Source organism: Pseudonaja textilis, chromosome 1, assembly GCF_049901715.1.
Source record: "Pseudonaja textilis isolate UNSWEBS1 chromosome 1, rPseTex1.2, whole genome shotgun sequence".
Taxonomy (NCBI): Eukaryota; Metazoa; Chordata; class Lepidosauria; order Squamata; family Elapidae; genus Pseudonaja; species Pseudonaja textilis.
Genome location: NC_141990.1, coordinates 130765732 through 130790846, shown reverse-complemented (window position 1 = coordinate 130790846; position 25115 = coordinate 130765732). Strand labels below are relative to the sequence as shown.

The 25115-nt window shown below is 40.4% G+C and overlaps 1 protein-coding gene across 1 annotated transcript; it reads right to left on the bottom strand.

Moving 5' to 3' along the window:
• Positions 1 to 4890: 4890 nt before the first annotated feature.
• On the bottom strand, positions 4891 to 7286 carry SOX11 (SRY-box transcription factor 11). Its single transcript, XM_026726518.2, has one exon. It carries the CDS (start codon positions 6683 to 6685, stop codon positions 5393 to 5395), a length of 1293 nt encoding a protein of 430 aa, XP_026582303.1. The 5' UTR covers positions 6686 to 7286; the 3' UTR covers positions 4891 to 5392.
• Between the last annotated feature and the right edge of the window lie 17829 nt (positions 7287 to 25115).

The following is a 25115-nucleotide window of genomic DNA, read 5'->3' as shown; positions in this document are numbered from 1 at the left end:
AAAAAATCTTAGGTTGCTTTTTGAAATGTTATTCTATATGGATTAGGATATTTTCATATATTAAAAGCTGACAATCTTTAAAACATTTCCTTATGCCCTTGAACAATGCATCTCCTCACCCAAGGAGATGAAAAGTGCTGAGGAAGAGGAGGAGACAAACAATGCAACAGCCCAAGAAATAAATCTATTTTATAAAAGTCTGCCTAAATGCATATGTGCAATTACAAGGAAGAGTTATGAGCATGTATGTTATGATGTCAACAAACATACAATATTCAGGCATTTTACTCAAAAACAGGCTGCATGATTTGAGTGCAACATCTTAGTAAGTGTATTTAGGACTGCAACCCTGAATTCAGGACCAGTCTATAAAACTACCAATTAGAATTTTACTAATAGTAGTAGGACATATTCCCCACTTACAATGGGGAAAATAGATTTTTCACTAGACACATTTCCATTTCTGATTTTTTTTTAATTATCTATCCAAGTTGACCAATTTTAACTTTCCAGATTAAACATACATTCCCCTTCCTTGTATATTACACATTCTTAGATCTTATATAGTGCGATCCCTTTTCCAAATTATATGACTAATTTCAAATTCAGCTTTTAGAAATATATTCAGCCTCCCATGTCACTAAATGTTCTGTTCAGTCTGAATACATCTTATTTAGATGAGCTACACCCTTGTATTCACATAAGCATGACAAGGAGGTTAAAATACAGTTCCTGCAGTCAATTCAGGGAGCTCCATAATTAAGGCAGACAGAGCTCCCCAATCCTTCAGCGCACACACACCCCTTGCCATTATCAGTTTCACAAATTAGAGAAGCTAGAAGACTAGCTCAAAGAATAAAAATATTTTGGCTTCATGTAGCTAACAAGGATTATTTTTTCTATGTCCAGTCGACAAAACTAGTGGTATTCAACTGCTGAAAAAATAATTGTCAGACTGCAGGGCACAGTTGTTTGCCTCGTTTTCTCTCAGATAGTCCAATAAATTGTTTTAAAATATGTAAAGTTATAAACACATCTAAAATTTAAGAGATCAAAAATTAAAAAATCATAAAATTCAAGGACTTGAGTTCTATTCAAGACTATTCCTAGCCAAAAATATGTTACGCGTTACACTAGCTTCTGCCCTAAAAGTTTTTTCATGCCTTTGTGCAGTGCAAAGACACAGACTGATGTTTTGAGGTACACCGTAATTTTTCAATCAAACAAATCTATAAACCAAACCTCTTTTAATTTTTTTTTAAAAGACCATGGTCTTCACTTAAACAGATAATTTTAAGCACTTTGTTACCAGTTTAAATAACTAATTTAAAATTGATCTCTCACCAAATATTTTTTTTTGATCAACAATCTATATTTTAAAGGTTTTATTCTATTTTTATCATACAACTATGTACGTAGAAAGGTCCATCTTTAGTCAGCCTGGAAGCCTTTTAGCAGTGATTCCGAAAGTGAGCAGCTCAGTAAATTGTCCCTGTTAAATATTATCAAACCAATTCTAACCCTGTTTATAGAAAAATAAGCACTACTGATTTAAGTAGGACCTACTTTCAACAGTACATACAATCACAAGTAATTCAAGTCATTACTTGAAAGTAAAATAAACTGATCAGTTTCATGGAAAATGGCAATCACACTTGAGAGCACAATTGCCTGCAAACTCTCAATTATCCTATTTTTGAATAATGATAGTTAGGACTGGTTGGATGATTTATTCACTTGTACTGACAAACCTACGATTGATTACTTATTTAAAACAAAAGGATAGCCTTCCAAAGCTGATCACAAATTATTCCTGTGACTAAATCGAGTTATAATCTTAATTTCCCCACTAACGTTTAAGACTGAAATAAGATTTTTTTTTAAAAAAGTTCACACCCCAACCCCCACCATCACCCAACCCCAAGAATTTGCCACAGTTCATCTTTCTTTCCCACTTCCTGTGCCTGAGGCCCAGATCTCAGTAGAGGAAAACAGAGCCTATTTCACTGGTAAAAGGACCCCCAGCTGGTCTGAGGCAGTCAGATGCAGAGCATCTTTTGTAACTACAGAGTTTTCTGGCTCAGTTGATGAAATAAAACAAGAGTCCCAGGAAGGGAAACAACTGTGCCCCAAAGGTGAACGGCTCCTAATGCTCTTGGGGCACAATGCAAACCCCATTTTACGAAGAAAATAAGGCAGTGGCTGAGGTGGGATGAAGAAAAGCAGTACATCAGAGCTATATATATATAGAGAGAGAGTGTGTTACATATATTTATAACACGCCCTTTTCTCCCCAGTTTGTTCTGTGGGAGAAAAAAAAAAAGAAATCAATGCAAAGGCTCCTGGCTAAAAACGTAGGTGGGGGAAGGGACGAAACGGAGAGCTGCCTCTATGAAAAACGAGAAAAGCCATCAGCCGCCCTCCTCCTCCTCCTCCTCCTCCCGCTGAGAAAGTACCTCCCTTCACCCAGAAGGCGGGGGGGGGTGAGGAGAGGGGGATGCTCGCACGGCCCCTCTCCCTTAGCCTAGAAGCCTCTGCGCGCGCGCACGACTCACTCGCTCGCTCACTCGCTCACACCAACCACACACCGGCACGCGCGCAAATGCACACGCCTCGCCCGCGCGGGAGGGTGGGCGGGACTGTGTATCGCGCGGTTCCCCCCCACAAAACCGTTTCGCTAGAAGGATGGGGGAAAAAAGAGGTTTGCCACGAACGGAGAGCCGACGGTTATTGACGCCGCGGCTCAAGGCCTCGTGTGGAGAGAAAGGGAAACGGGCCCTCTCTCGCTTTTGCAAAGAATATGGAAACACGGCGCGCGCACACAAGCGGCTTGTCTTCCGCCACATTTTATTCGCGTCAAGCTTGTTGGGTTCCCCCCCGCCCCCCACTTCCTTTACTAATACTGGGGTTGAAAATAGCGGCTCTACACAAACGCGCACAAACACACAGGCGGCCACGCCCCCTCTCCTCATTCAGTTCCTTTCCCTCGGCTCGTCCGCTGCGCGTTCCTGAGGCGGCGGCGGCGGCGGCTTTGGCAGACTGTAAAACCGAACCGCGGCGCTGCCTGTCCCACATGGTCAAGGCACGCCCCCCTCGCAAAGCTCGGGCCTGATGGCGAGGCAAAGCACGGAAAGAGACACCTTCCCTCCTCCCCCCACCTCCCCGTGGCTAAGGAGAGCGCACCGAGATCCCTTCTGTCAAGAGAAACGGCTGGGGTGGCGGGCGGGAGACACTCCCCTTTTCCGAATCAAACCAAATCAAGCCGGCGAGAAAGATAACCTAGTCCGAAAGAAAGAAAGAAAAGCTCTAAGGCTGTAAAAAACACTCGACTATAACCTTTCGCTTCAGCGGCATCCGCCAGCGCGCCCATCCCCACGCACCGACGGAGACAACCTGAAGGTGACCCAACCCGCCCCCCCGCTTTCCCACCGGTCACCCCACATCCAACCAAGGTTGCTGCCACAATCTCCCCCACCCATGGCCAAATCATTGCTGGGTCCCAACCCTGGCATCCTTGTCTGGCTTGGCACCCGCCGCTCGGAATGAAGGACCCAGATGTACAGCCCTGGAACACGCCACCACCGAAGCTCTCTCGCCCTTTATCCCGCCATTTTGCCCCCAATCGCCTTTTCCTGCACCACACCGGCAGCCCACCCAACCGAACATTTTTTTTGGGGGGGGGGGGAAGCGCACATATACAGGGGGAAAAAGGGAAGAGGTATTAAAAAAGAAGAAGAGATCAGCCCTTTAAAGTCTATCTACCCTTTTCTCCCCAACCCTCCTCCTCCCCCCTGAAGTCTCAGCTGAGGCTCCTCCAAGGGTGAGGGAAGGCTTGGATACATGGCATATCCAGAGGCGTTGCTTCTATAGAGGCTAATATTGAATCGAGTTTCTATCAGTTCCAGCTGATTTATTAAAACTGTCAAGATACAGACTTTCAGCATTAAAAAAAAACCAGGCAATGTTGTTGACAGTGCACAAGTCTGTTATGTTGCCATCCTATGCTACAAAATATGCAGATGGTCTGTACTTGTAAGAATCATATTGCACAAAATGAGAAACTTTTACTATGTGCCTTTCTTTTTTCCCCATTTCATTATTTTTTAAATTTTCACTAAAAAAAAGAGAATCCAGTTTCATACCTTCCATCTGGGCCCCCATTCACATATCACAGCATATGAGATACATAAATTCCTACTATAGTACAGTACATATACAATCTTTTTAACTAAGATAACAGCTCTGAGGTCTATATCACCATTTTCAATAAATCTTTACCTACAAATATTGAACAAATCTGAACTATAGCTGTACAAAAAAGTGTTTTGTTTTCTTGTTTTTTTTAAACCACAAGGCCTTTAGATACAAGGATTTTTTTTAATCCTTTCAAAACCAGGACATAAACGTACCCATATAACTTGCATGCTAAAAACAGAGGAAAAAAATAAAAAAATAAAAGGGAAGAAGTGCCTGAAAAGTCTTACTGAAAAAACACAGCAAGAATGTTCCCTTTCACTGTACAAAAATACGCCTGAAAATATATTAATTTTTTAAAAAGACTGAGGTCTGTTATGTATCAAAAATGTTTCAATACCTTTGTGTACTGAGGTCTAGGCTGTCTGGTATTCAATCAAGGAGGTATAAGGGAACAAGTTACAAAAAAAAAGTTGGCAAGTAGAAATCACATTTGTAAAACCATAAACAATTTGATCTGAAAAGTAAACTCTGATCTTAAAGTCAGTTCACAGTTTGTTTTTTGTAAGCGTTTGTACAGTCTGCATTTTTTTTCAAGCTCCCTGCAGCTTTGTTAAGAATTGGATGCATAGAAGACATCAGTTTTCTCCCTCCAAACAAAAAAGTTTGCAATGGTCCCTTTAATTTTTTTTTAAAAAATCAGAATAGTCCTTAGAATTCTTTGTAGGAGAAATAAAAAAAAATCCACAAACCCCCTTGAGTAACAGTTGTGCTGCCAAAAGACTTTTTTTTGCAGACCACTTCCAGACTTCAATCACAAACTTCAAACAACGCCTTCTTGAATCTTTTAACCCCCAGTCCCGTTTGCCTTTTTTTCCTTGCTGCTACTGTTGTGATTACCAATTTAAAAAAAAAATCAGAAGGAAAAAAAATCACAACTCCGGACTCGGTTTGGAACTAACTTCAAGACTTTAAAAAGAAAGAAAAGAAAAATCCAAAGACATTTTGATCATTACTTCACTTCAAAACTCCACCACGTTTAAGCGTAAATCACTAGCATCAACTTTCCATTACCGATTTTTTTCTTTTTTTTTTCTCAGTCCTTTTGATATCTCTCTCTCTCTCTCTCTCAGCCTGTTCGCCTGCCCGTCGCTTTTTCCTCTTGCTTCCTCTCTCCCTCCCGCCCTCTCTCGCTTCTTCAGTAAGTGAAAACCAAGTCGGAAAAGTTCGCTTCCAGCCAGTCGCCTGCGATCATCTCGCTCAGCTCCGGGGTGCAGTAATCGGGGAACTCGAAGTGAGAGCCCAAGCTACCCTCGCTGAACGAATCCAAATCCTTATCCACGAGGGAAAGGGACAGGTTGCCCGCCGCGGAGCTCACGCCCATCTCCGAGGCGGCGTGAGTGTGCTGGGAGAAATTCAAGCTCAAGTCAAACATCAGGTCGTCCGCCTCTTCGCTACTGCTGCTGGAAGAAGAGGAGGAGGAGGAGGTGGAGACGGACCGGGAAGAAGCCGGGGACAGGCTGGGCTGCTGGGCGCTCTTGGGCATACTCTTGAAGCCGTAGTAGAGTCTGCTGGCGCTGGCGCCATGCGCGGTGGCACCCCCCCTCACCTCTTCGTACAGGCTGGCCCCTTCGGTGGACTCTGCCGAGGAGCTCAAGGTAGGGCTGGCCGGGACTTTGGCTACGTTGTACCGCCTCAACTGCTGCTGCTGCTGCTGCTGCTGTTGCTGCTGCTGCTGGTGGTCCTCTTCCTCCTCGTCGTCGTCCTCCTCCTGCTTGATCCGCAGCTGCAAGTCGTCGTCGTCCTCCTCCTCCTCTTCATCCTCGTCCATGAAGACGCACTTGATGGTCTTGCTGCTCACTTTCAGCGTCCCGAATTGGTGGTAATCCTCTCCCCCGTAGTCGCCCGGGTGGGGAGCCAGCTTCGTCCCGGCCTTCGGGGGAGACGACGACGAGGAAGAGGAGGAGGAAGAGGAGGAGGAGGTGGTTTTCCCTTTGCTACATTTCTTACTGGAGCTTTTGGCGCTCTTGCCGCCGTTGCTGTTGCCGCTGCCGGTACTGGTGGGTGTGTTTTTCTCCGGGCTGTGGTTAGCGCTGGGTTTGGCGGACGGGTCTATTTTGGGCTTTTTCCTCGGCCTGTATTTGTAATCGGGATAATCGGCCATGTGTTTAAGGCGCAGTCTTTCGGCTTCCCGGATGAACGGGATCTTTTCGCTGTCCTTGAGCATTTTCCACCGCTTGCCCAGGCGCTTGGAGATCTCGGCGTTGTGCATGTCCGGCGACTGCTCCATGATTTTTCTTCGCTCGATCTTGGACCACACCATGAAGGCGTTCATCGGTCTCTTGATGTGCCCCGAGGCCGTTTTGCACCAATCCGGATCGCTCTCATCCAGCGCTACCGGGCTGCACGCCATAAACTCCCCTTCTTCGGTATCCATCGCTTCTCTGGGCAGGTTGTTCTCCGATTCTGGACTTTCCGCTTGCTGGACCATGGTGGGAGGTACGATTTGTCTTGAGAGTTTCTTTGTAAGTCTTTCGGGTCGATTATTATTATTATTTTAAAAATATATTTTTCCTCCACTTTGCACCCACCGACCGCTCGCCCGCCTCGTTCGGCTCACGCGAGCGGCTGCAAAGGTGAAGCCCGGCGCGCAACTTGCAAGCTCCTTTTTTTTTTCTCTGTCTGTCTGTCTGTCTCTCTCTCTGTCTCTCTCTCTTTCTCTCCCTGCCCTTTGCGTTTCTCAGTCTCTCCGTTTCCCTCCTGCCCCTCGGACGCCGCTGATTATCCGTCTAGCGGCGGCAGAAGCAGGACTCGCTCCGGCTCTTTCCCCTCCCCCTACAGCAGCAGCAGCAGCAGCAACAGCAGCCGCCCGGACCCAGAGATCTCGCTGGATCACACTCCCCCTTCTGCAAAAGTTGCGGGTTCTCTCCGAACTAGTTATCAGGGTTTCATATGGGTGACATCACTCCCGCGGCCAGCCAATGGGAGAGGCGAACTCCTCCCCTCGGCTCCGCCTCTCCCCCTTTATTAAGTTCCCCCACATCATGTAGGCATACACACCCCCTTTTGCAGCGGCTGTTGGAAGGCGTGGGGTGGGGGAGAAGATAAAGTGGAAGTGGGAAGGGGGCTGGGCTTGGAGGTTCGTCTTAACAGTCGGAGAGGGAAGGAGGGGACAGAAGCGAGGGAATGGCTCGGAGAGGTCGCTAAAAGCCGCGTTGGGAGCAGGAGATCGCCCATTCCTCCTTGGGCTTTCTTGATAGGAAGGGGCCCTACTTCTTATTTACCAGAATCTGGGAGACAGCGCAGGTGAATCCGGTGCGATTATTCCCACATTGCCTAGTGTCACACTGGGGGAGCTTATCCTTGTAGGAATCCACTCGCATCCTCTGGGCATTGGCTTCTTCTTTGCGCAACAGCTGTAGGTGGCGCTTGAGTACCACTAGCTCGTTGCGGTTTCATTTCCATCAGATTCCTTCTGTACACTGAGACAGACAAACACAGAGAGATTTGTGTGTATGTGTCCTCTTGACTTGCAGATTATTTAACACCCTCCCCCCCAAACCTTTCTTCCTTTCTAGGTACATTCTGCCACACCTCCCCATCTACCTGATCTCGTGGCAGGACTATATTTTGAATTTCTTGCATCTCGTTTTTTTAAAAAAAACAGCAGCAGGAATATAATCTGGTTCTTCTATGGTAGATTAATATCTCTTGAGTGTGCTTCTCAGGGAATACTGGTTAGCTTCAAGAGATGAAGGGGAAGGGAGCTTGAAAATTCATATATGCCTATCATATATGATAATTCAGTTGTCCTTAACTGCATGTACTTTGCCCATGTTCGTATATTTACTAACCCCATTCAAATACCATTTTTAAACAGTCATCCGTCTTAAATAAAAAAAAAATGAATTCAAAGCAAAACAGAGTACTGTATAATTTATAACGCATATTTCAAAGTACCTTTAGCTTTATCTAAACACTGATTTTAATCAGGTTATATTTTCTAAGTAATAAGGATATGTAGGTGAGGCTGGCAATGCTAACAAAAGTGTGCTTAGGTGTACTAGGCCATTTGCTTTATCAGCACTTTTCTACAAACTTATTCCAATAAACATGCTTAAAACTCTATTTTGTATGTCCTATATTTGTAATTCAAAGTAAAATGTATTTTAAATGTTTCCTTTTTTGCATAAACAGTGGCCCCGCCATTCCTGCAAATAGTTTAAAAAAAGATTTAATGATGTTTTAAGTATGACAAATGTGGATGTAGTTATAGGATTAGAATGTAATGTCACTTTTGAAAGTTAAATTATCTTAAGTCTTTTTGCACCAGTACATACATGTTTATCTGGGAGTTCACTAGCAAGAAAATCAGTCCATCATCACAAAATACCTAACTCCCAATGTGACAGCAAGGAGAGTGTTGTGGCATTAATTTGATGGCAACATTTTGCAAAAAGCAGCACTTAAAAGCATATATCATCAAAGATGTAATAGGTGCAAGAAAATAAATAATATACAAACATGTAATACTTAATGTATTTTTGGAATAAAATGAATATAACGATGCATGCCATTTATTAAATGTACTTTTACTTATGTAGACCTCTTGCCAAAGTTAAAGCAGATTAAAAAAACACTGCTAAAAATGCTGAATATGAGATTAAATATGAAATACAGCATCTGCTCCAAAATAAGGTATAAAAATCTTCAGACAGCAAAAATTGGATCATGGCTAGCTTGCTAGTTTTCATTGCAGAACATGAAGTCATCACAGAATGGCTTTGCCTTATTTAGACGGAAGAGTTTGTGTTGGAAAACTGTCCTTTGAAATAGACCATTTGCAGACACCAGTATTCCTGGGTCAACCACAGTGACCCACCCTCTTCCTGTCCACTCTGCTCAAGGTGGGGAAAATATCTGCACTCTTTTAATTAGAACTCCTGCCCCCTTAGACTTGAAGAGGAAGAGATCATTTTCTGGCTCAATCTTTATTCCAGAAAGAACTGTCAGGTTATTGCAATTGCTTATTTAAGGAAGGAAAAAGCCACGTTAGGAATATGTGAATGGAACCTTTGCTTACATTCAATTCGTACCCATTTTTGTTTTGAAATTCAACTAGAGCAAGGCAGAGAGAAGCTTTCCCAGTTGCAAAATTTGTGTTCTGATTAACATTCTGTGCTGTGCCCTAACATGATTTGTCTGACTCTGATTTTACACATTTGGGGGACCCAGTCAATCAGGTTTTGCAAATCATTTACAGCCAATTGTAGCTCAGTCAATTAAGCGTGATTAAACAAACCATGGCATAAAATACTATGTGAACTAGGCTAATATATGACTGTGGCTGAACCAGCCCTCCTTGTTTGGAAGCTACCATAGATCCAGTGGTCACAAACTAATACCCCAATTCATATCTCCATTCTGATCAGTTAGTATTGTCCTTTTGTAGAATAGCAATAGCAGTGGCAATAGACTTATATACTGCTTCATAGTATCCCTCTCTAAGCAGCTTAGAGAGTCAGCATATTGTCGCCAATAATCTGAGTGTCAACTCTTGAAACAACTTTAGCTGAAGCCATATGTTGTTTTCTTCATTTCTTAGTTACCATACATATGGGGGGTAGGAGGACAAACAGAGTGTGGAATATTTTCTTTTAATGCACGGGTATTAAACTCACGGCATCACAGAAGCATCATATCGGGACTTTTCCCCCCTTCACTAAACTGAGTATAGGCATGGCCAGCGCATCACTCATCCAGCTGGGAGTTTGACAACCCTGCTCTGATCTGCCATGATAGTGTTCGTGGGAATCAAGGTCATTTCAACAAGCACTCGTAACAGCCAGAGGGAGTAGCTGAAAAGCCCACCAACTACCTGGTTGGTTAATGCGACACTAGTGGGGTGAGCAATGTCTATTTCACCAAATGTGGGAATTATTTACAGTTGGTTTCACATTTGAATGTGCCACTATAATGTACCCAATAAAGGAATCTTTGGGGAATGCTATGGACTCAAGAGTTCTGAATTGATTGAGATCCTTACTCAGAACCATGACATTAAACCAACTCTACATACACTGGTTCCTCATTTCGACCTTGGAAGGATGGTAGGCCGACTCAACCTTGAGCCACTCAGAATCAAATTCCTGGCAGTCAGCAGAATTAGTCTGCAATACCACATTCTAACCACCGTGCCAGCATGGCTCTTGTTTGCACAGTTTGTAAACAAATATAAAACGATCTAATATCATACTTTTTATCTAAGGTGGATTTAAAATTCTAGAACTTTATTTTAGGATATATCATACCTAAGATGCTTAATGTCACATGGTCTAGCTTTCTGTATAACATTACCATTATCTTTGGATTTGTGCCAAAAGAGTGGTGGTTATGAGAATTTCTCTTCTGCAACACATCTAGTTTTGTAACTATTCTTGCTATAGTTTCAGTGTAAAATGTCAAGTGCTCCTTCAGTGTAAAATGTCGACTGCACCTTCAAAACAGGAGAAAAAAATAGTGCTATGTCCTGTCTGCTTTTTAATGGGTTGTGGGAGTTCTAATGAAAGCCACCAAAATAGAATTAAATCAGCAGTTTGTTACATGATGGTGGAGTAAAGATGGATAAAATAACATTCATAATTGCTTTGTATGGTTTGAAGTCACCAATGTCTGCAAGTTACATTTTTTTTCACCTAGTGTGCTTTTACTAAAGCAAAAATATGCCAATAAAATTTAACGTAGACCCGCAAATAGATGAGTATGCAGTATTGTATAATTTTATTATCAAGCTGGCAAGAGGTTAACATAACTGCCTGATATAGGCAACCAGAATGTTTGTCAAAGTTAGAAATGTAATTATGGGATTCTGTCTTTCAACCTGTTATGCCAAGACTATAAAATAGTCAGGAAACTGAATTCTTTGCTATGATAAATGTAGCCAGTGAAACACTTTTGATGTTGTACAACATGAAAAAAAATAGGATCACCATGGCAGACAGTATTTAACAACCTACAAATTCCTATGTTGGCATGTAAAAATGCATTTACCTTAAGCTATTATCAAAACTGAGAGCCAATTTGGTGTAGTGGTTTAAAGGACCAGGTTAGAAACCCAGAGACTATGATTTTTAGGCCTTTAGGCACAAAGCCAGCTAGACAAAATCCAGAAAAGCACCAGGGCCAGACAAGATAACTCCTTCTTGCTTAAAAGTGTGTACTGACCAATTCGCCCCATCTTCACCTGAATCTTCAATAAATCACTAGAGATGTGCTGTATTCCTTCTTGCTTCAAATGTTCTATTATCATCCCAGTGTCAAAGAAGCCCTCCATCAAGGAACTGAATGACTACAGACCAGTTGTTCTTAACATCGCCAGTTGTGAAAATCTTTGAAAGGCTAGTGCTGTCCCACCTGAAAACCATCACAGATCTGCTGTTAGATCCCATGCAGCTCACATACCGAGCAAATAGTTCGACAGGTGATTCTGTTAATATGGCTCTGCACTACATCCTATAACACTTTGAATCTCCAAATACCTATGCAAGGGTCCTCTTTGTGGACTTCAGTTCAGCAGTCAATACCATCATTCCAGACATTCTTCTAACTAAATTCAACCAGTTAGCGGTACCTGAACACACTTGTAAGTGGATCATAAGCTTCCTAACAGACAGGAAGTAGCTGGTGAAGCTAGGCAGAATCACATCTGATACCTGTACAATTAGCATAGCCCCCCGTCAAAGGCTGTGTGCTTTCTCCCTATATACCAATGACTGCATCTCAAATGATCAATCTGTTAAAATACTGAAGTTTGCAGATGACACAACAGTGATTGGTCTCATTCAAGACAACGATGAATCCGCATACAGACAGGAGGTTGTACAACTTGCCTCGTGGTGTAACTGGAACAATCTGGAACTGAACACACTCAAAACCATAGGAATGGTGGAAGACTTTAGAAGAAACCCTCCCATACTTCAACCTCTTACGATACTAGGCAACACAGTATCAAGAGTAGAGACCTTCAAATTTCTAGGTTCTATTATATCACGTGACCTAAAATGGACTCCTAACATCAAAAACATCATCAAAAAAGCACAACAAAGAATGTTCTTTCTGCGCCAACTCAGAAAGCTCAAACTGCCCAAGGAGCTGCTGATTCAGTTCTACAGAGGAATTATTGAGTCTATCATCTGCACCTCTATAACTGTCTGGTTTGGTTCTGCAACCCAACAGGACAGACACAGACTTCAGAGGATAATTAGGACTGCAGAAAAAGCAATTACTACCAATCTGCCTTCCATAGAGGACCTGTATACTGCACGAGTCAAAAAGAGGGCTGTGAAAATATTTACAGACCCCTCACATCCTGGCCATAAACTGTTTTAACTCCTTCCTTCAGAACGATGCTATAGAGCACTGCACCCCAGAACAACTAGACACAAGAACAGTTTTTTCCCAAACACAATCACTCTGCTATACAAATAATTCCCTCAACACTATCCAACTACTTACAAAGTCTGCACTAGTATTACTATTAATCTTTTCATCACTCCTTATCACCCATCCAGTCCCACTTGTGACAGTATGACTGTAACTTTGTGGCTTGTATCCTTACAATCTATATTGACTGTTTCCTAGTATGATTTGATTGTTTATTGTACCCTATGACTATCATGAAGTGTTGTACCTTATGATTCTTGACTCTTAACGAATGTATCTTTTCTTTTATGTACACTGAGAGTATTTGCACCAAGACAAATTCCTTTTGTGTTCAATCACACTTGGCCAATAAAGAATTCTAATTTGACTCTTATCCCTAGGAGGAAGATAATGGCAAAGCACTCTCAGAAAATCTTGCCCAAAAAACTGCAGGGACTTGTCCAGGCAGTTGACAGTAGTCATGAATGACTTGAAGACAAAACAATCACTGATCTGGAGATGCGGTGGTGACTTAATGACACTGTAACTGCTGGCCGGAAATGGTCTGCACTCTAGCTGTTCAAGCCTGGCTCCACAAGACTAGGTGAATTCTCACCACTCACTCCTTGGCTTCTGCTCACCCCGCAGTTCGAAAATATGCAATATTGCAAGTAGATAAATCGGTACCACTTCCATGGGAAAAACCTAGCTGTGTTTATATATGTGGTGAGTTGAAGCCTCAGTAAAGCAAAGATAAAAGTTTCCCCGCCCAGTCTTGTCCAACTCTAGGGGGTGGTGCTCATCTCCATTTCTTAGGCAAGGGATCCAGGATTGTCCAAAGACATTTCTCTGGTCATGTGGCCAGCATGGCTATACGCCGAGTTGCACAGAAGTGGTGCTTATTTATCTACTCGCATTTGCATGCTTTCAGACTGCTAGGTTGGCAGGAGTGGGGCAAGTGATGGGAGCTCACCCCATTGCATGGTGTTGGGTCTTGAGTTCTGGTTGTCAGCTTTCCAGGTAACAAGCTCAGCATCTTTAATCACTGAACCATCATGCCCCACTGCTCTCCAGGTAACTGTTTTTAAAACAACAACAACAACAACTATGAAAGCTCTTAAGGGGTCCAGAATGCAATAGCCCAAGTTCTGGTTGCCCTATGCTGGAATCAACATGCAACCTCTGTGCTGTGGTTCCTGAATTGGCACTCTATTGGATTTCCTAGTTCTCTCTATGGGGGCACCTGAAGCAGAATTCTGCCCAGCTGCTTGTTAGAGAAACTCTAATATTCTGCCTGCTGAGATGGACTTTAACGTTTTGTGGAAAATGTAGCATGTGTCCTTAAAAGACATTGACTTTATCTTTTAAAACATATCATTATGTTAAATTGCACTGAATGGGATAAAATGTAATGGGGTAAAATTTGGTTTGGACAACAGTGATATTAGAAATGTCAATCACTACAAAATATATTTATTGCCAGTTCACTAACCTTGTTACGTTTCCAGTGGAGGAAGTTTCAGATTCTAGTATATATCTCCTCTTGAGAGACCATGCCACCCCAGGAACAAAATTCAGTTTGCTGATGATAACAAACAACAATAAAATAAAAACACGTTTCAAGCAAGTTGTAACGAGAGATCTGAGTATTGTCATTATCACAATGCTAAGAAGGCATATTACAGGGAAACCTCAATTCTTTGGAGGTTTATTTAAAGGTTTTTAGATGCAATGGGCTAAAGTTGCATTTGGACTTTGTTTTTGAAACACCAGACTAAGTTGGTTGTTTCGATAAGTCCTTTCAATCAATTAACGTAATTTACATATTTTTGTAATAATATGAATGTATCAATTTCTATCCATTAATGTTATTTGTGTAATGGCACTCATTACATGAAAATGAAATGTAATTATGTCATTACACAGATGACAAAAACAACATTGATTCTCTAAATTTGGGTTTAATGCAAATGGATATCTGTACCACACAAGTCAACATTTCACTGTGTATACTGTTATCCACAATGAGAGAATTGCAGAACTTTAGTTCAATGGAACTGTAAGAATGGTATATAAAGTCTTTTTCCTTCCCTTCCCTTCCCTTAAACGTTCACGGAAGAGATATATATATGTTACATTATGTCATGCCCTATGTATGAGGTTTTTACATTCCTGGCAGTGGACTGGATTATCTATTTTACACAGTATCCTATGTAGTTTTTCAGTTACATTGACTACCAAGAAGGAACCATGTCATCAGTTCATTCTCATTGGAGAGAAGGAAAATTTGGTTAAAGAAAATAATTAAAGATGCTAAGCCTTGCTGTTACAACACATATCACTACTTACTGTATCATAATTTTCCTAATTCATACATTAATACTGTGTTCAGTAAGTATTCACATAATTATGTAAATGATTTTTTTTTCTTTTAGCAATGAAATATCTGATCTACGTATTTAAGGAGCTAAGCATTTTATATACCACAATTCTCAGTAGGGCTTCTGAGTTTGTACGCTCTAATGCTAGAATTTTGCATTAGAACATGCGTAATCTTTCACATATGTGTGAAAGAGTAAATGACGTTGGATTCACTGGGATTTATTTATGAGGAGACATTCATCACATTCCATTGAACAATAAATGCCAAGGGCCATAACTTGAATTTTGATTCCGCCTTGAATTCACAAAATGGCTCAGGCAAGTCTCTTAGTATAGTGATCCCCAACCTATCCAGCTTGGCGAAATGGTGAGTTGGGGAGAGGGGATGGTTCTGTATGAACAGCAGGCATGCGTGCCCGCTGCTTGCCCAAATGGAGTTTTGTTCAAATGCATGCACACTTGCCCCCACTTGCGCACCTGGGTTCTAAATGGGCTGCAGCCCAGAGATTGGAGACCCCGTCTTAGTATTTCTTCCTCCATCCAACGAAACTACAGTGATGAATTGAATATTTAAGATTCTTGGGAATCTTAACAAAGCCCTTTGTAAGTGCCATTCTGATTGCTACATGTATTACAATACTTAAAATACTATGTTAAATTATCTCCAAGATTATGTACAAACGACCATGATAGATATCCGATGTTGGCCAGAAAAAGAAAGTGCCTCTTTTTCATTTGCCTACTGTTTAAGAATATTATGATTTAAATAAACTGTACTTCCAGATTAGCTTCTATATGGAATTATCTTGCTCACATCATTTTATAATTCAGCTAATGAAGTTTTCAATCAATATTTCTTTTGTGTTTCCCTAGTTTTTTTCCCTTCCCTTTCCAGAATAGACGTGAATAAGATGCATTGGGAAACACAGGAAATTTGTAGATGAAAGATATAATCATGTAGATCAGGGCTGTTAAACTCAAGGCCCGTGGGCCGAATCTAGCCTGCGGGGTGCTTAAATCTGGCCCGTGGGACCACCCTGGAAACAGTGAAGGGCTGGCCCGTGTTGCTTCTGCCAGCAAAAATGGGCTCCCGAGCTCTGTTTTCGGCTGCAACGGCCTCCTGCAACCCTCTGCCAGTGAAAACTGAGCTTTCACCACAGGCGCCCCTGACACGAGTGATGTCGAACTGGCCATGCCCCCCCGCCCCCCCGAGGTCAAACACAACCCTATATGTGGTCCTCAATGAAATTGAGTTTGACACCCCTGATCTAGATCAATGTTTCTCAAAATGAAGTCCCAGGATCCCCTGGGATCCTAGGGATCCACAAAATCAAAATTAGTTTTCAATCTATGCTGAAAAATAATATAAAAATCCCATCAAACACTTATGAAAAGTGGCAGTGGATGCATCCATTTTAATTTTGCACATGATAACTATCAATAAATATAATCCATATAAACAAACATTCTTCTGAAGTTCTCCATTATTTTTAAAAGTAGGAAACACTGATTGTAGATTATCCATGAAATTCTTTGGATGAGGCAGCTGCCAAATATCCTGTGACTGGTAGCGTTAGATGTTTTCATTTGGAAGCACCATTCAAGAAGTGATGTTTTAAGTTTCAGGTTCTCTCAATTACTTACACCTCAAAGTATGACATAATAACCATTATATGGATATGAAATTACATATTGTCTAGAATCTTTGCATCACTCCTCACTATACTGTGTGCTCTTAACAAATACTATTTACTCTGCCTGAGTATTTCCCATCTTAAGTGAAGCTGATTTGTTTTCACCATATATATCATACCTAGCATTAACAAATGTTCCACATTTGTTATACTGTTGTATTTGTTTCCCTTGTTATACAGTGATACTATGCTGGATGTACCAATGTTGAGGGCCCCTGAATCGTGTGGGTCATGTTAATTTGGCTGGAGTAATATTTATTCCAGGGTGTGATGCCTAAAATGGAAAGAATCCAGCGTGACTACGAAAGCACATGCAAAGTTTATGCAGTTGAAGTTTAGAATGTAGATGCAAGTTTGGTTCACTTAATATGGAATATTTCACTTGTATGGAAATGAATGAGGTAATAAATGGGAACACTTGGCCATACTATTTTTTCAGAAGGTGATGAGACATTTCGGAAAGGGATGGGCTGTTGACTTACAGTGTCTGATCATTTAAATAGTTTTATAAACTATGCTTAAGTCAAACCATAGGCAACGTAGTTCTAGGTTGTCCAAATTCAAAATCTCAAGCCTGTTGGTATAGGGTATTCTGTTGTGAACAGAGGAATGTAGTACTCTTCTTGTGAAATACTTCTGGACACACACAATTATATTAATGTCTGATATACAGTATGGACTCCAGACAGCTGAGCTGTATTCAAGTATTGGTCTAGCAAAGGTTTTGTATGCCCTAGTTAGTAATTCAGTATTACCAGAGGAGAAACTTAAGATTAGATTTACAACATTGCTGTAAAATTGCTGTAAGTTAAGGACTACCTGTATTTTTGTATGATTTGGTTTGAAATTCATGTCTGATTATATTAAACCATAAACTTTATTTTTATTACAACACAATTGTGTGAATGCTGAAGGGTTGTATTTTCATGGATGCCCTATTTGTTGGCTTGGAGTAGTCCAGGTCAGTTCTTTTCTGAACAATAAAAGCAAAGTTAGCTAAATGTGTATTTTCAACATTCATTTCTGTCTCAAGAGAGAGAACTGTTGTCCTTGAAAGCATGCAGCCTGCTGTGGGAGGGAAACCAGGGGAAACTATGGAAAGGGAGATTAGAAAAGTAAAGAAAAGAACACAAGAGCAAGAGTAGAAGAAAGAAAGAAAAGGTGAAAACCCAGGTACTCAAGGTTATTATTAGACAAAAAGAGGCATATTTCCTTATCTTCTACAGTAGTTTTTGGTTGATTTTTCTTGTCATTTTTTCTAGGTTCCCCCAGACAAAACATCTGAATTCAGTGGGCAACACAGAGATTATACTAATCTCTGCACAGCACACAACTTGTGTGGTTGAATGTGACTAATAGTCCACTGCTTTAAATGAGGTAAACATGAAGATCTTGATACTGGATTGGCACGGTTTGTGGAGGCTAATGAACATTCTAGGGCAAGGGTGGGGAAGTATGGCCCTCCAACTATGGAAGTTGAAGGCCACATGTTATGAAAGGGCCATATTTCCTCACCCCTGCTCTAGAGATTTTTTTAAATCTTGCCTTTCCAAGGGAGTTTCCAGGCTAGCAGCAATCTATGGTCCTCAGTTGGCCTTTCTAAGCTTCCAATGTGCTCCAAGGAGATGAAACAGTTTTGCCCATGCAGATCTAACTACACTATCCCTGGTGCCATAATTGAAACCTCCCCACTGCGTGCCACCCATTGTTCTCACCAAATGCACTCCAGACTCTGTCAAGTGTTCTCCAGTGACATATCCATAAATGTATCTGTCCAGCATCATTGGCATGCTCAAGGCTTCCTCAACACATAGCAGGCATGGCCTATCAGCACTGCAAGGCTGAAAAGTACCATTGTCATTATCTGGACGGCTAGGAGAATGACTACCTAAGTATATGTCCTAGTGTGTCCAGCCAAACTATTTTCTGGGTGGATGGTTGTCTACCTCTGGGACTGGCAGAATGGGTTTGTTTTTACCTTCACCTCCTGCTCTGCAACTTCCAGTTCATTTTTTGCTCCTAGGAATCTTCTGCTGATGAGCCAAATCAGATCAATATTTGCACAGCTTAAATGGAAAGGCTCCACTGTATTTATATGCCATGAGGAATTTCTACTGAGTCTGGATTTGGAAGATTATCAGTCAACATAAATACCAGTCTGTTTTGATATTTTGAATACATGCATTATTTTCTCATTAAAAAAAGATATATAGAAGGCATGCATTTAGACATTGTTTCCAAACATTATTCCCCCCACCCCACATCAATTGTATTCACTGTTTTTTTTTCTCTTTTTGTCTTGTTCATTAAATGTCTGAGAAAGTATGAAACGAGCAACAGAAAAATTGGTAGAGAAAGGTGAAAGCATCTTACAGGTCACTGAGAAGTTCCTGCTGGAAATGTGACACATGTAGAGAAATGTTTTAAAGTTTGATAAAACGTTGCAAAATAATTTCAGCGAGTTTCTTGTCTGTCAGAAGAATATCCAAGAAAAATAATTTCACATGAAAAGCCAGGCAAGCTTTATTCCAAGATGGAATGCAAGACAACTCGATCTAACCTTTTCTTTGGAAGAAGAATAAAGGGAATCTCTACATTCCTAAAGTCATTCTTCTAAACCTTTCAGCATAAAACTAAGTATTTGAAAAGTCCAGACCCTGCAGAGCAGTTAATAATTATATTGAACCTAGGCATAAACAAACCTCACAAGAATTGTTTCACTGAAAGATATTGATATAAAATCTCTTCTTGCTTGCTGTTGTTGAGACCTGGTGCCAGGAGGCTATTTGGTGACTCACTGAAGCTTGAGATCATTATGATGTTCTAAGTGGCGATGACAACGAAAAACATGACAAAGGAATTTCATTTTTATTCTATCATGCCAGGGCAATACGCACATAGAAACCCAATTGTTTTGTAGTTGCATGGCCTAAGCCCAACTCTTAATGTATAAGGCCAGGTTATGAATGATTTTCAGAAGTCAGCAGAAAAATCAGTCAAAATTTTATTTTCTTAGTATAAGAAACTCGTAAGTCACTTAAAGCAAAAGCTAACTGTATCTGGCTCAACGGTAGGGTGAGAGGGATCGTGGATGTTCTTGTGGATCACAACCTTAAGTATGAGCCAGCAGTGTGCGGCAGCTGCCAAAAAAACAATGCAGTCCTTGGCTGCATTGGCAGAGGGATAGCATCATATTATACTGCACTGGTAAGACCACATTTGGAATGCTGTATCCAGCTTTGGTCACCACAGTCCAAAAAGATGTTCTGATTCTAGAAAGAGTGCAGAGAAGAGCAACAAGGATGATTAGGGGACTGGAGGCCAAGTGGTACGATGAACGGTCACAGGAACTAGGTATGTCTAGTCTAAAGAAAAGAAGGATTAGGGGTGATGTGATAACTGTCTTCCAATATTTGAGGGCTGTCATAGAGAAGAGAGGGTCGACCTCTCTTCTCTGTATACCTGAGGCCGGACCAGAAGTAATGAATGGAAATGTATCAAGAAAAGATCCAATCAAGAATTAAGGAGAAGTTTCTTGATGGTAAGAAACATTAATCAGTGAAATGGCTTGTGAGAGCTCTGTCACTGGAGGTTTTTAAGAAGAGTTTGGATAGCCTGTCTGGAATGATATAAAGGTGTCCCGTTGAGAACTAAGAAACCCTCAAGGATGGTAGAACCCCTGCTTTGCATACAAAAGGTAGTTGGTTCAGCCCTTGGTGTCTCCAGGATGTAAAGATTCCTACCAGAATCCCTGGAAAATTGCTGGCACTCCAAAGGGAAAATATGGAACTAAGTAGAGGAATTGCCCAATTCAAAGGTTACGGCTTCCTCTATTCATAAACCACAAAGGGAGACAAATATATTTCAGGATTATTGTTAGATAAAGACCTCCCAAAACTGGGCTAGAGAAGAAAAATGGTGATAGATGTGACGCTAAGTATATATTTCTGGCGAGTAAATTATCTGCATGAATGCATTTAATATTGGACATGCACAGATCCGATAAAAGCAACTATACACAGACAATTGTTTCTACAGCCCATTGATGATTTACATAAGTATAAGAGCAGATCACAGTCAAATTTCCATTGAGCCAAGAGCTCATTGCCATTTCTCTCTTACCCACAATCACTGGGTTGTTGTCATGAGATTAAAGTGAGGAGAAACTCATAGACCTGATATATCCTAGAAGAATCGGGATAGTAATACGGTACTCTTGCATTCATATAATTGATGTCTAGTTTTGATATCTTAGTAATTGCATATATATTATTTTCATTCATTACTTTATTGAAATCCCTTGTTACTTGTGTTGAGTACAGGCAGTTTTCCATTTTAAATGGAACTCAGGGAATGGACAAATTCTCTTACTTTGTCAGACGAGATTGAGAGATAAACCACGCTTTTTAAATACTAAATCTTGGTATACTGGCTTTAGAAAACAGAGAGACTTAGGAGAACAGTTAATTTAATTTCCTGATTTATATGCTCCTTAAGAAATAGAAAGTTATGGACTTCCTTGGGTACCTTTATCTGTTCTTGCGCCAGCACTAAATTATTTTCTTTACAATCTTTTAATTAAACTCTCTGTTTTTCATCAGCCTTACTATTCTGTCTTTTGGTTCACTTGCTGAATATAAAGACAGATAGATAACTCTACAAATTCTTCCATACAAAGTTTATTTTATTGGATTATATTAGGTATCTTCAAGGTAACTCATAGTTATGTCGAGATGCATCTAATGTCCAATTCTTTGCACAGTTGAAATCGTAGTGTAAATAATAGTAATCTTTCTATCCCATATTTCATCCCATAGTCATAGAATCAGGGGGTAAAGATGCTACCATGAGGCTGTGTTCAGGCAAGAGTAAAGAAACCTCCTCCAACCCACCAAGGGTCAATTCAGTGACCAACCAGGATTACAGATGTGGCCACATGACATGAACTACATTTCCCAGGATACCTTAATTTCCCAATTCCTAACTAACTATACCTGGCTGGACAGCACACTTACTAAAGCTAGATCAGGTAAAGATCTTAGTGTGGTACATAGCAGATAGTTTCATTTCAGTTTACAAAGCCAATAGATTCCCAGAAGAAAAATTGGAGTTGATCCTCCTCACCACCATAAGAGAAATCTTACTATATCTCAAAGCAGGCACTCATATTCCATTGTCTTTATTCTCTCTTATCAGCAGCCTGGGCTTTATATTGCAATGCAGTATAAGCTGGATTTGAGTTGAGGAAAGGATACAAATCAAAACCCCACGGGGGTTTTCCCCATCACTGCTCTTTGCCCACCCAAGGCGTCTATGAACTCTGTTCTTCTTTCCAGATTTTACACCACTTGAGGCCTCCTTTGAAAAGAATCAAGATAAGGAGGAAAATACTACTGTAAAAGTGGTAGGGTCATTAGTTTTTCTTTTTTTTTTTGCAACACCGGTTGAAACTGGAAATGGCCTTCCCCTTGTCAAACTTCTCCTCCATTCACAAAGACATATTTCTGACTTGAGAGCATCAGGTAAGAAGAGTGCTTCCACAAGTCCATGTTTAGCTCACACAAATTCTTGGGTAGAGCCACACGGGCCGGTTCTTAAAACACGTCTATGTTTCCTTGTAATTTATGCAGAATATTCTGAACTGTCTTAATTCATTGTTGCTGATAGCATAATATAACCTTGGATACACTAAACAATACATTGCGTTAGATTAATATTTCTCTAATTCTTTAGATGAAAGTCACTGTCTGCCTACAAATAGGTTATTCCTCATTACATAAAACAGGTTGCACAACTTTCTTCAGGCCACTGGTTTCATTTTTCTTTCAGGGGTCTGATTCTCAAAACTCCTAGGAGCAGGGGCTGGTGCAGAGGTACCACATAAATTAGGCAACAATCAATTCTTTATTTTGTCTCCATGGTGTTTTTTTTTACAATGGAGTGAATGTGGACCCACAACCATTTCTACTTACTTTTCTATGTTGCCCTCATGTCCATCTATGGAAGGCTTTATTTTGGGATCCCACATCAGAAGACAGGAGAATGTGTTTACCTGGTGCAAGTGGTGGTAATGTTGTTTTATTTCTCTTTAGTAGGTACCTGTTTTTGATTTGTGCAACACAATTCCAGTGATACCATTTGATTATAAGTTGATTCTATTTCTAAATGACTCTTTCCAAAAGTATTTTGTTTTGGGTATTTTTTTTAATTCACTGGCTCCAAATTTGATAATATGTCTACATCTGTATAAATGTTCAAGTAAATTCCTGCCTAAGGTTCTCTTGCTAGCTCCTTCCTTCCTTCCTCCCTTCCTCCCTTCCTCCCTCCCTTCCTTCCTTCTTCCAACTTCATATAGGAAATTATGATGGCTATGTCTGGAAAACCAGTTCTGAGAACAATGATCTCTGAATAACTAATCCACCAGTGCTAGGCCTAAGTAAATAACTAGGAAGAAAATAGATTATAAGTGTATTATCTTACTCAAATGTATGAGGAAAGATTAGAGTTAATTGCCCCCCTTTTAAGCAGAGACATTCAGCAAACAAGGACAGTCAATAGGCAAAGTATATCGTCTATTTCACAATCACTTTGGTGAAGTTAATAGGGCTTCCATTGGTGTACAGTGTATCAGTCAGATTTAGTCTCAGACTGTTTCAGACTGGTAACAAAGAAGAAAACTTTGGGACTATTAATACTCCTAAATGTCCCCAAGCCATTTAAAACTCTTGATTAAAGGAATTTTCTATCTTCTTTCCATGGTGTTTGCTCTTGTGGGTTGAGAGCATCAATCTTTGGGCTGTACCACTGCCCAGACTCCTGCCCAGATTACTGTAATTCTACTTTATTATAGAAGGGTCTAATAATAGAATCTTGTAAACCTTGCAAAGAATCAGTGCATGGTGACTTTCAGGATTAAATTTATGTTCATCTAATGATTGTTGAATACCTTCTTCAAGGTTATCTCCATATTTCATTACAATGTTGGACTGGAACAGGACATCCAGTAAAGCTTCTCTTGGAATGGCTGGCCCCTTCTTTTCTTCTTCTTGCATGTTCACCCTTGAGAAGGCTAATCTGGACAGCCTTATAACCCAAGGCCTCTTTAGCATATCCTGAAGGTATTAAAATATATTAATATGCAAGTGTGGAAGAAAAAAGCAGCTGGCTTCTGGGCGGTGTTCCATAAATGCTTACCAAAATCCAGCAGAAGGCTTATAAATTGAATTCAGTGAAGCAAATGTAATATTTTTCACCTTTATTTGTGGTGAACAAGCAACCTGGTCTTTGTGCATGTGTTCATGCACAATTTTTTGAGTGATTGAAACAAAATCAGCATACACATCCCAACCCTGTATAAAAATACTTACTTCTATCTCTTGGCTTTTTAAATTTTTGAATAAATGTTGATACCCTCAACATCAGTTCTTCATACAGTGTTACATTTGACTCCAAATATAGGAACTTGAATATTGAATATTTCTGCACACGTTAAAGGTGTCAGTTTTGTGTCCTTTGATAACTTAATGGAATCAAATACATTGGAGGGAAAAAGATAAGATTTTTTTAAAAAACACAATCTATATATAAAGACAAAGTCAGAGGTTTTTTTGCAACCATTAGTGGAAACATTTTCAAAAACATAATTTAGGCTAACATAATTTAATTAAGTATGAATATTTTTCATGGATTTGCTGTTGAGTTTATTTATGTAATTTTTAAACAAATTAAAACAAGCTTCATGGGCCAGAAGATACTTTTCATGCTAATTATTGCATAATGTGGGAGATTCATAGTTATCATTCATTGTTACCATCAAAATTTACAACTGGTTTTATGACTACATCATGCTGTAAATCAGAAGGATTTGCAAACATCCATATTATAGCACTGCGTTCTGACCGTGTACTGCAGTTAATTGACAACAAGCATTTTCTCTTTAAATGTCCTTTTTTTTCCCTGTTGGGATTTAAGCTTGTAATTTATAAGGCAAAACATTGCCTTTATTTTCTTAAATATATAGTTGCTCTTTTCTGCAATAAAAATGGAATAAACTTTTACGTGACTATTAAGACATTCGGCATATTCAGCTGAATCAGGGCCTGAAAATAAGAAATCTGGCACGTAGACAAGCCAAAACTCTGAAGGCACCAGTGTATTATAGCAGTCATGAAAACCACATCAAGATTCTCCATGATATTTTATTCCATGTGGTGACCACAATATATTCAACAAGGATAAGAAATATGCAGCTTTCAGATTTATTAAACTCTAGCTTCTAGATCACTGTGGCCTAAATAATGCAAGATGGGAGTGTCATCCATTAACATCTTAGGAGGCACACACTGCCATTCCCATTTCAACTCAACTTCATGTTACATAGATATCCTGTTACTATGTGAGCACTCTCTACAGGAATGGACCTTC